This window comes from Notothenia rossii (assembly GCF_949606895.1).
Source record: "Notothenia rossii genome assembly, chromosome: 11".
Classification (NCBI taxonomy): Eukaryota; Metazoa; Chordata; class Actinopteri; order Perciformes; family Nototheniidae; genus Notothenia; species Notothenia rossii.
In genome coordinates this window covers 5,953,953-5,966,750 of record NC_136910.1, presented here as the reverse complement: position 1 = coordinate 5,966,750, position 12,798 = coordinate 5,953,953, and the positions used below count along the sequence as shown (strand labels likewise).

The window sequence follows — 12,798 nt, the reverse complement described above, 5'->3', positions numbered from 1 at the left end:
TCCAGTGGCGCAATCGGTCAGCGTGGTACTTATAAGACAGTAACCTGCAGAGTGATGCCGAGGTTGTGAGTTCAAGCCTCACCTGGAGCAGAGCACTTTTAACCTGCATTCAAAGGATATGATCTGGGTTACACTACTTGGAATGAAGCAGACGGAAAGTGTTTTTCGGTGCTCATTGAGTCATTCATTAAATCTCAAGGGCCAAATATTGATGAATGTGACACAAGCCATATGCATTGGACACACGGTAAATATGGTCATATGGCTTTGGTTTGCTTTGGTCACAAAAAAAAAATACAGGAGAGAGAATGAAAAGAAAACTATTGAGAGGTGCTGTAGCTTAGCGGTCAAAGCGCCTGTCTTGTAAACAGGAGATCCTGGGTCCAAATCCCAGCAGTGCCTCTATGTTAAGGAAACTATCTCTTGAATCAGGTGTGTTATCCACCTCTGAAATAAGGGTTTGGTTTAGTTTGGGCGTAAACTATATTAGGGCATTACCAATCTAATACCTGACTGTGACAATAAATAAAATGACACACTGGAATTTAAAAAGTAAGGAGGTAGTGGATGGAGAAATGGGCGCTGTGGCTACATTTTAAAGCGCCTGTGAACAATGAAAGGAAACTACTGAGCACAGTATCTGAGAGAAACAAAAACTGTAGGAGCGGTGCTGTGGCTTAACGGTAAAGCGCCTGTGTAGTAAACAGGAGATCCTGGGTTCAACTCCCAGCAGTGCCTCTTTGTTACAGAAAATATCTCTTGGATTATCCACCTCCAAATTAGGGGTTTGGTTTATTTTGGGCGTACAACTATATTAGTGCATTCCCCATCTAATACTTGACCGTGACAGGATGTCACATTACAGATCAACATATTGTTATTTTGGGACTTTATGAATACATTATTTCACAGCCTGAAAGAACATGTGTAGAGATAAAGAGAAAGAATTGAATTTTCAAAGTAAGGAGGTAGTAATAGTACAAAAAGGTGCTGTGGCTTAGTGGTAAAGCGCCTGTCTCGTAAACAGGAGATCCTGGGTTCAAATCCCAGCAGTGCCTCTTTGATACAGAGATTATCTCCAAATTACAAGACTACCTAATAAAAAGTTAGTTCCACATCCCACCACAAAAGTGGCTTCTTCATTGTTCTTTCAAACAAAGTTACGTTTATATTCAGAGTTACTCACCCAAACTCAAATCAATTTTCTTTTAGCAAAAAAACTGTTGCAAAGCTGAGTGTTTTTGATCTAGTACTTTTTCAATCTGCTATCCCACTGTCTTCTTGCAACACAAATGATGGTGAAGGAGGCGCTGTAGCTTAGCGGTCAAAGCGCCTGTCTTGTAAACAGGAGATCCTGGGTCCAAATCCCAGCAGTACCTCTATGTTAAGGAAACTATCTCTTGAATCAGGTGTGTTATCCACCTCTGAAATAAGGGTTTGGTTTAGTTTGGCCGTAAACAATATTAGGGCATTACCAATCTAATACCTGACTGTGACAAGCGGACAAACAGGATGCAACATGACAACTAAACATTTTTTGCTTTGGGATTTTATGAAAGCATATTTTCACAGCGTGAATAAACATTTGCAGAAATAAAATGACACACCGGAAGTTAAAAAGTAAGGAGGTAGTGGATGGAGAAATGGGCGCTGTGGCTACATTTTAAAGCGCCTGTGAACAATGAAAGGAAACTACTGAGCACAGTATCTGAGAAAAACAAAAAATGTAGGAGCGGTGCTGTGGCTTAGCGGTAAAGCGCCTGTCTAGTAAACAGGAGATCCTGGGTTCAACTCCCAGAAGTGCCTCTTTGTTACATAGAGCATCTATTTAGATGCAGCTCTCGTCGTTACCACGTTCAATTACATTCAATAGTAAATGTTTGGTCAGGTTTGTACTTGAAAATGACTTAGGTGATAGTTTAAAGTTGACAGTTATCCACCTCAGAAGTAATGGTTTGGGTTAGTTTGTGTTTATAAGTTAGATTTGTTAAACTAGATGTTTCTGATGCCCACTGGTAAATATCTATATAAGGAACAGTAATTGAGAAACTCATAATTTATAGAGGTTGGGTGTTCCTAAAAGCAACCGTTTTCACTTTCTACTGACAGATTAAAGCCTAAAAGAAATACGCTAGAGCAGGGATGGGCTCCTTGGATGGTGGGGGCCACGTCATTTATGTATTGGCCACCAGGGGGCAGCAGAGTTACTTGGAACACACACACACACAAATTCCGTGTATTGTGTGTGATTATTAACAAATATACTAAGTCTGACATCTTCATTGACACTTTTCAATCTTTCAGGGACCATCCTCCAAGCTCACTAAACCAATATTAACTATTTTAAACGATTGGAAAGCACGGAAAATGCGTGTGCATTAAGATTAAACATTAATATTATATCGTGTACGCAGCTCGCGACGTAACTAGGAGTCTAGTGGACGGTATCAGTACTACAAGTAATACAAAGAGAGCAGAGGAGAGTGTTTGGTTATAATTACAGATACATTTAGAAAATTCAAGAGTAATCGCTATTGTTTTTGATATCATTGACATTTTGTGCTCCAGTGGCGCAATCGGTCAGCGCGTGGTACTTATACGACAGTAACCTGCAGAGTGATGCCGAGGTTGTGGGTTCAAGCCTCACCTGGAGCAGAGAAGTTTTAACCTGCATTCAAAGGATATGATCTGGGTTACACTACTTGGAATGAAGCAGACGGAAAGTGTTTTTCGGTGCTCATTGAGTCATTCATTGAGTCATTCATTAAATCTCAAGGGCCAAATATTCATGAATGTGACACAAGCCATATGCATTGGACACACGGTAAATATGGTCATATGGCTTTGGTTTGCTTTGGTCACAAAAACAAATTTCACGAGAGAGAATGAAAAGAAAACTATTGAGAGGCGCTGTAGCTTAGCGGTCAAAGTGCCTGTCTTGTAAACAGGAGATCCTGGGTCCAAATCCCAGCAGTGCCTCTTTGTTACAGAAAATATCTCTTGGATTATCCACCTCCAAATTAGGGGTTTGGTTTATTTTGGGCGTACAACTATATTAGTGCATTCGCCATCTAATACTTGACCGTGACAGGATGCAACATTACAGATCAACATATTGTTATTTTGGGACTTTATGAATACATTATTTCACAGCCTGAAAGAAAATGTGTAGAGATAAAGAGAAAGAATTGAATTTTCAAAGTAAGGAGGTAGTAATAGTAAAAACAGGCGCTGTGGCTTAGTGGTAAAGCGCCTGTCTCGTAAACAGGAGATCCTGGGTTCAAATCCCAGCAGTGCCTCTTTGATACAGAGATTATCTCCAAATTACAAGACTACCTAATAAAAAGTTAGTTTCACATCCCACCACAAAGGTGGCCTCTTCATTGTTCTTTCAAACAAAGTTAGGTTTATATTCAGAGTTACTCACCCAAACTCATTGTGAGGATCTATGGGGTTTAAAAAAGAGTCTAATCAATTTCCTTTTAGCAAAAAAAACTGTTGCAAAACTGAGTGTTTTTGATCAAGTACTTTTTCAATCTGCTATCCCACTGTGTTCTTGCAACACAAATGATGGTGAAGGAGGCGCTGTAGCTTAGCGGTCAAAGCGCCTGTCTCGTAAACAGGAGATCCTGGGTCCAAATCCCAGCAGTGCCTCTATGTTAAGGAAACTATCTCTTGAATCAGGTGTGTTATCCACCTCTGAAATAAGGGTTTGGTTTAGTTTGGGCGTAAACTATATTAGGGTATTACCAATCTAATACCTGACTGTGACAAGCGGACAAACAAACAGGATGCAACATGACAACTAAACATGTTTTCGCTTTGGGATTTTATGAAAGCATATTTTCACAGCGTGAATAAACATTTGCAGAAATAAAATGACACACTGGAAGTTAAAAAGTAAGGAGGTAGTGGATGGAGAAACGGGCGCTGTGGCTACATTTTAAAGCGCCTGTGAACAATGAAAGGAAACTACTGAGCACAGTATCTGAGAAAAACAAAAACTGTAGGAGCGGTGCTGTGGCTTAACGGTAAAGCGCCTGTCTAGTAAACAGGAGATCCTGGGTTCAACTCCCAGCAGTGCCTCTTTGTTACATAGAGCATCTATTTAGATGCAGCTCTCGTCGTTAGCACGTTCAATTACATTCAATAGTAAATGTTTGGTATGGTTTGTACTTGAAAATGACTTAGGTGATAATTTAAAGTTCACAGTTATCCACCTCCGAAGTAATGGTTTGGGTTAGTTTGTGTTTATAAGTTAGATTTGTTAAACTAGATGTATCGGATGCCCACTGGTAAATATTGATATAAGGAACAGTGAAGGAGAAAATTATAATTTATAGAGGTTGGGTGTTCCTAAAAGCAACCGTTTTCACTTTCTACTGACAGATTAAAGCCTAAAAGAAAGACTCTTGAGCACGGATGGGCTACTTGGATGGTGGGGTCCACGTAATTTATGTACTGGCCACCAGGGGGCAGCAGAGTTACTTGGAATACACAAACACACAAATTCCGTGTATTGTGTGTGATTATTAACAAATATAGTAAGTCTGACATCTTCATTGACACTTTTCAATCTTTCAGGGAACATCCTCTAAGCTCACTAAACAAAAATATCAGTTCACAGAAATGTTATTTCATTTTTACAAGTGGCATGTTTGTATCGAACAGGTTATTTAACAGTGGAATTAAACTATTTTAAACTATTGAAAAGCACGGAAAATGCGTGTGCATTAAGACTAAACATTAAGATGATATTGTGTACGCAGCTCGCGACGTAACTAGGAGTCTAGTGGGCGGTATCGGTACTACAAGCAATACAAATAGAGCATAGGAGAGTGTTTGGTTATAATAACAGATACATTTAGAAAATTCAAGAATAATGGCTAATGATTTTGATACTATTCACATTTTGTGCTCCAGTGGCGCAATCGGTCAGCGCGCGGTACTTATAAGACAGTAACCTGCAGAGTGATGCCGAGGTTGTGAGTTCAAGCCTCACCTGGAGCAGAGAACTTTTAACCTGCATTCAAAGGATATGATCTGGGTTACACTACTTGGAATGAAGCAGACGGAAAGTGTTTTTCGGTGCTCATTGAGTCATTCATTAAATCTCAATGGTCAAATATTCATGAATGTGACACAAGCCATATGCATTGGACACACGGTAAATATGGTCATATGGCTTTGGTTTGCTTTGGTCACAAAAACAAAATTCAGGAGAGAGAATGAAAAGAAAACTATCGAGAGGCGCTGTAGCTTAGCGGTCAAAGCGCCTGTCTTGTAAACAGGAGATCCTGGGTCCAAATCCCAGTAGTGCCTCTTTGTTACAGAAAATATCTCTTGGATTATCCACCTCCAAATTAGGGGTTTGGTTTATTTTGGGCGTACAACTATATTTTTGCATTCGCCATCTAATACTTGACCGTGACAGGATGCAACATTACAGATCAACATATTGTTATTTTGGGACTTTATGAATACATTATTTCACAGCCTGAAAGAACATTTGTAGAGATAAAGAGAAAGAATTGAATTTTCAAAGTAAGGAGGTAGTAATAGTACAAAAAGGTGCTGTGGCTTAGTGGTAAAGCGCCTGTCTCGTAAACAGGAGATCCTGGGTTCAAATCCCAGCAGTGCCTCTTTGATACAGAGATTATCTCCAAATTACAAGACTACCTAATAAAAAGTTAGTTTCACATCCCACCACAAAAGTGGCCTCTTCATTGTTCTTTCAAACAAAGTTACGTTTATATTCAGAGTTACTCACCCAAACGCATTGTGAGGACGTATGGGGTTTAAAAAAAGAGTCAAATCAATTTCCTATTAGCAAAAAAACTGTTGCAAATCTGAGTGTTTTTGATCTAGTACTTTTTCAATCTCCTATCCCACTGTCTTCTTGCAAAACAAACGATGGTGAAGGAGGCGCTGTAGCTTAGCGGTCAAAGCGCCTGTCTTGTAAACAGGAGATCCTGGGTCCAAATCCCAGCAGTGTCTCTATGTTACATAGAGCAGGGGTTCCCAAACTTTTCCATGCCAAGGCCCCCCAAAAATCATTAGCTTCTGGCCGGGGACCCCCTTTGCAAACCCACCAACAATGCTACAAAATATGTCACATCAACTTTAAGAACGTTTTTGTTACTTTTATTCTCTATTCAATACTGTAATTATTACATTTGTTTAGCATGAGAATAATATTAACAATATGTTTTCAACACAGAATAAGATTTGTATGGCAGGGCATCTTTGTTCCACCACAATGTTTTTCTTATTATAGACACTATGTTGCAATACATTTTACCCTACAGAAAATATATTTACATATGCAAGAGTTTTTTTTTTTTGTCTTTCTTGCATTATGTCTTCAAAAGTTTTCAGTCAAAAAAGAAAAAAAATCTATTAAACTGACTTGGTTCTGTAAGTTCAACACTATATTCCCACTGAATAACAAACCTTTCAACAAACTGTTGATACAAAAACAGAAAAAAGAAACCAAACCTCTCTTTTGTGTGTGTGTGTGTGTGTGTGTGTGTGTGTGTGTGTGTGTGTGTGTGTGTGTGTGTGTGTGTGTGTGTGTGTGTGTGTGTGTGTGTGTGTGTGTGTGTGTGTGTGTGTGTGTGTGTGTGTGTGTGTGTGTGTGTGTGTGTGTGTGTGTGTGTGTGTGTGTGTGTGTGTGTTGGAAGTGACAGACAGTGATCACACTAGTGGGAGGGATGGGCTTGGTGGCTCCTACACAGTCTGTCAAGCCTGGGCTTAATGTCTGTCAGTGCCATACGCATGTCATTGTCCACATGTAGACGTGCTCTATGTTTAGTTTTGAGTACCTTTAAAGTTGAAAAGCCAGACTCACACAAGTAAGTTATTGCAAAAGGGAGAAGGCATTTCAGTGCCCTGTCAGCCAAGGTGGGATAGTCCTTTCTTACATGTAGCCAGTAGTTAGACAGGGGAAGAGCCTCAAAGTTTAGTTTTAAATCCCCTGAGTTTGTCATCTCAATCAGCTCCTCCTGTGACTTTATGTCCAAACTAGAACCGACACCGGGGGAAAAGGGGTTCCTAACCCAGTTTAAATGTGTGTTTTCAAGGTCAGGGAAATAGTCTTTAAAATATCCTTGGAGGTGCTCCAGGTGGGACTGGATCATTGGAGAGATGGAGCCCAAATCATCACATGACAGCAGCTCCTGGTGAAGTAGTGGGAACATCTCTGTGACTCCCTCCTGGAGCTTGTTTGACCACAGCATAATCTTTTTGGAAAAAGCACGCACTTTGTCTTGCACCTGCAGTATGTACGTGTCACGTCCTTGCATGCTTTGGTTCAGTACATTTAGATGCAGAAAAATGTCTGACATGTATGCAAGTTTGCGGATCCAGGTTGCATCAGTGAACCGCTCTGCCAGCTGATGCTTTTCAGAAGAGAGGAACTCTCCAACCTCCCTCCGCAGCTCATAGACACGGTTCAAAACTGCGCCCCGTGACAGCCAGCGCACGTTTGAGTGAAGCAGCAGCCCCTCAAAACGGGCGCCCATCTCATTACAAAGCAGGGTAAACAGTCTGTGTTTCAAGGGGCGGGCTTTAATAAAATTCACCACTTGTACAACCTCCTGTAGTACCTGATTCAACTCGTTATCCATCCTTTTTGCGACAAGTGCCTCACGGTGGAGCATGCAGTGTGTGGCGACTACATGCGGGGCTTTCTGCTTAATGAGAGCGGTCACTCCACTGATCTTGCCGGTCATTGCCGCGGCTCCGTCCGAACACACCCCCACACAGCGGGCCCAGTTCAATCCGTTAGACTCGATGTAATCGTCCAAAACTTGAAAAATATCTTTCCCAGTGGTTCTTCTTTCAAGTGCTTTACAAAACAGTATTTCCTCGACAAATCTCTCCTGGGAAATAAATCGAATGTACACAAGCAGTTGGGCCTCATTCGATATGTCTGTGCTCTCATCTAGTTGAAGAGCGAAGTACTCGCTGGCTCTCAACTGCTCCAAAAGCTGAGCAGATGCGTCCTGCGCCATGTCACCAATCCGTCGGCTGACGGTGTTGTCCGAGAGTGGGACAGCGTCAATTTTTTTAGCAGCATCCTCGCCAAGCAATTCTCGGACAATGTCTTTGGTAGCTGGTAAAAGCAAATCCTCTCCGATTGTGTGAGGTTTTTTTGCACGAGCAATGTGGTATGAAGCTAAAAATGATGCCTTCAGGGCCCGCTCGGGAACGGTAGCTTGCTGTGTGAATGCAGCAGATTGCCTGGCCAAATGCTCCTCTTTACGTCTGAAGAAGTCTGCTGTTTTTTCGGCCTCTGCCGGATGTTTTTGCATCAAGTGACGCTGAAGTTTCGAAGGTTTTAAACACTCGTTTGAGAGGGTCTCCAGACAGAGCACACACTTCGGGCAATCATGGCCATTTTTCTGTATGGCTGTAAAGCCATACTTAATGTACGCTGCCTCGTACCTTCTGATTTTAATTGGCCAGGAGTTCTTAGGTTTTTTTGCAGCAGTGTCCTCCACAGCAGGGCTGTTGGTCGGTTCCGTTGACCTGTTCTTTGTCAAAAACCTGTCCATTTTGAGCTAGCTAGCTTGCTCGCTTGAGGAGCAAAGCAGCTTGATAAATGGCGCAAACCGCCAGGTCTAAACATGACGTCATGGCGTCGTGAACGATGTTTTGACTGGTAGGCAATCAGAAAGATGACTATGGCAAATTATATGTTCCATTATTATAAATTATATTTTATAATGATGATTTTTTTTTAAAAATCAGATTTAAAATATTTATTAAAAAATAATTAGAATTTTTTTTTTTGTCTTTCCTTTTTTTTTCTTATCTTCCCTCCAATTTTCTGAGGCCCCCCTAGCGCCCCCTGGCGGCCCCCCAGGGGGCCGCGGCCCCCACTTTGAAAACCACTGACATAGAGCATCTATTTAGATGCAGCTCTCGTCGTTACCACGTTCAATTACATTCAATAGTAAATGTTTGGTATGGTTTGTACTTGAAAATGACTTAGGTGATAATTTAAAGTTCACAGTTATCCACCTCCGAAGTAATGGTTTGGGTTAGTTTGTGTTTATAAGTTAGATTTGTTAAACTAGATGTATCTGATGCCCACTGGTAAATATTGATATAAGGAACAGTGAATGAGAAAATTATAATTTATAGAGGTTGGGTGTTCCTAAAAGCAACCGTTTTCACTTTCTACTGACAGATTAAAGCCTAAAAGAAAGACTCTTGAGCACGGATGGGCTACTTGGATGGTGGGGTCCACGTCATTTATGTACTGGCCACCAGGGGGCAGCAGAGTTACTTGGAATACACAAACACACAAATTCCGTGTATTGTGTGTGATTATTAACAAATATAGTAAGTCTGACATCTTCATTGACACTTTTCAATCTTTCAGGGAACATCCTCTAAGCTCACTAAACAAAAATATCAGTTCACAGAAATGTTATTTCATTTTTACAAGTGGCATGTTTGTATCGAACAGGTTATTTACCAGTGGAATTAAACTATTTTAAACTATTGAAAAGCACGGAAAATGCGTGTGCATTAAGACTAAACATTAAGATGATATTGTGTACGCAGCTCGCGACGTAACTAGGAGTCTAGTGGGCGGTATCGGTACTACAAGCAATACAAATAGAGCATAGGAGAGTGTTTGGTTATAATAACAGATACATTTAGAAAATTCAAGAATAAGGGCTAATAATTTTGATACTATTCACATTTTGTGCTCCAGTGGCGCAATCGGTCAGCGCGCGGTACTTATAAGACAGTAAACTGCAGAGTGATGCCGAGGTTGTGAGTTCAAGCCTCACCTGGAGCAGAGAACTTTTAACCTGCATTCAAAGGATATGATCTGGGTTACACTACTTGGAATGAAGCAGACGGAAAGTGTTTTTCGGTGCTCATTGAGTCATTCATTAAATCTCAAGGGCCAAATATTCATGAATGTGACACAAGCCATATGCATTGGACACACGGTAAATATGGTCATATGGCTTTGGTTTGCTTTGGTCACAAAAACAAAATTCAGGAGAGAGAATGAAAAGAAAACTATCGAGAGGCGCTGTAGCTTAGCGGTCAAAGCGCCTGTCTTGTAAACAGGAGATCCTGGGTCCAAATCCCAGCAGTGCCTCTTTGTTACAGAAAATATCTCTTGGATTATCCACCTCCAAATTAGGGGTTTGGTTTATTTTGGGCGTACAACTATATTAGTGCATTCGCAATCTAATACTTGACCGTGACAGGATGCAACATTACAGATCAACATATTGTTATTTTGGGACTTTATGAATACATTATTTCACAGCCTGAAAGAACATTTGTAGAGATAAAGAGAAAGAATTGAATTGTCAAAGTAAGGAGGTAGTAATAGTACAAAAAGGTGCTGTGGCTTAGTGGTAAAGCGCCTGTCTCGTAAACAGGAGATCCTGGGTTCAAATCCCAGCAGTGCCTCTTTGATACAGAGATTATCTCCAAATTACAAGACTACCTAATAAAAAGTTAGTTTCACATCCCACCACAAAAGTGGCCTCTTCATTGTTCTTTCAAACAAAGTTACGTTTATATTCAGAGTTACTCACCCAAACGCATTGTGAGGACGTATGGGGTTTAAAAAAAGAGTCAAATCAATTTCCTATTAGCAAAAAAACTGTTGCAAAGCTGAGTGTTTTTGATCTAGTACTTTTTCAATCTCCTATCCCACTGTCTTCTTGCAACACAAACGATGGTGAAGGAGGCGCTGTAGCTTAGCGGTCAAAGCGCCTGTCTTGTAAACAGGAGATCCTGGGTCCAAATCCCAGCAGTGCCTCTTTGTTCCATAGAGCATCTATTTAGATGCAGCTCTCGTCGTTACCACGTTCAATTACATTCAACAGTAAATGTTTGGTATGGTTTGTACTTGAAAATGACTTAGGTGATAATTTAAAGTTCACAGTTATCCACCTCCGAAGTAATGGTTTGGGTTAGTTTGTGTTTATAAGTTAGATTTGTTAAACTAGATGTATCTGATGCCCACTGGTAAATATTGATATAAGGAACAGTGAATGAGAAAATTATAATTTATAGAGGTTGGGTGTTCCTAAAAGCAACCGTTTTCACTTTCTACTGACAGATTAAAGCCTAAAAGAAAGACTCTTGAGCACGGATGGGCTACTTGGATGGTGGGGTCCACGTCATTTATGTACTGGCCACCAGGGGGCAGCAGAGTCACTTGGAATACACAAACACACAAATTCCGTGTATTGTGTGTGATTATTAACAAATATAGTAAGTCTGACATCTTCATTGACACTTTTCAATCTTTCAGGGAACATCCTCTAAGCTCACTAAACAAAAATATCAGTTCACAGAAATGTTATTTCATTTTTACAAGTGGCATGTTTGTATCGAACAGGTTATTTAACAGTGGAATTAAACTATTTTAAACTATTGAAAAGCACGGAAAATGCGTGTGCATTAAGACTAAACATTAAGATGATATTGTGTACGCAGCTCGCGACGTAACTAGGAGTCTAGTGGGTGGTATCGGTACTACAAGCAATACAAATAGAGCATAGGAGAGTGTTTGGTTATAATAACAGATACATTTAGAAAATTCAAGAATAATGGCTAATGATTTTGATACTATTCACATTTTGTGCTCCAGTGGCGCAATCGGTCAGCGCGCGGTACTTATAAGACAGTAACCTGCAGAGTGATGCCGAGGTTGTGAGTTCAAGCCTCACCTGGAGCAGAGAACTTTTAACCTGCATTCAAAGGATATGATCTGGGTTACACTACTTGGAATGAAGCAGACGGAAAGTGTTTTTCGGTGCTCATTGAGTCATTCATTAAATCTCAAGGGTCAAATATTCATGAATGTGACACAAGCCATATGCATTGGACACACGGTAAATATGGTCATATGGCTTTGGTTTGCTTTGGTCACAAAAACAAAATTCAGGAGAGATAATGAAAAGAAAACTATCGAGAGGCGCTGTAGCTTAGCGGTCAAAGCGCCTGTCTTGTAAACAGGAGATCCTGGGTCCAAATCCCAGCAGTGCCTCTTTGTTACAGAAAATATCTCTTGGATTATCCACCTCCAAATTAGGGGTTTGGTTTATTTTGGGCGTACAACTATATTAGTGCATTCGCCATCTAATACTTGACCGTGACAGGATGCAACATTACAGATCAACATATTGTTATTTTGGGACTTTATGAATACATTATTTCACAGCCTGAAAGAACATGTGTAGAGATAAAGAGAAAGAATTGAATTTTCAAAGTAAGGAGGTAGTAATGGTACAAAAAGGTGCTGTGGCTTAGTGGTAAAGCGCCTGTCTCGTAAACAGGAGATCCTGGGTTCAAATCCCAGCAGTGCCTCTTTGATACAGAGATTATCTCCAAATTACAAGACTACCTAATAAAAAGTTAGTTTCACATCCCACCACAAAAGTGGCCTCTTCATTGTTCTTTCAAACAAAGTTACGTTTATATTCAGAGTTACTCACCCAAACGCATTGTGAGGACGTATGGGGTTTAAAAAAAGAGTCAAATCAATTTCCTATTAGCAAAAAAACTGTTGCAAAGCTGAGTGTTTTTGATCTAGTACTTTTTCAATCTCCTATCCCACTGTCTTCTTGCAACACAAACAATGGTGAAGGAGGTGCTGTAGCTTAGCGGTCAAAGCGCCTGTCTTGTAAACAGGAGATCCTGGGTCCAAATCCCAGCAGTGCCTCTATGTTACATAGAGCATCTATTTAGATGCAGCTCTCGTCGTTACCACGTTCAATTACATTCAATAGTAAATGTTTGGTATGG

At 40.5% G+C, this 12,798-nt stretch overlaps 1 protein-coding gene across 1 annotated transcript; it reads right to left on the bottom strand.

Annotated features, from left to right (window-relative positions):
* Positions 1 to 5,485: 5,485 nt before the first annotated feature.
* Positions 5,486 to 8,558, bottom strand: LOC307024388 (zinc finger BED domain-containing protein 5-like; the record flags this gene model as incomplete). Its single annotated transcript, XM_079658456.1, has 2 exons — positions 5,486 to 5,497; positions 6,924 to 8,558. 2 exons carry the CDS (start codon positions 8,556 to 8,558, stop codon positions 5,486 to 5,488), a joined length of 1,647 nt encoding a protein of 548 aa, XP_079514582.1.
* Positions 8,559 to 12,798: the final 4,240 nt, after the last annotated feature.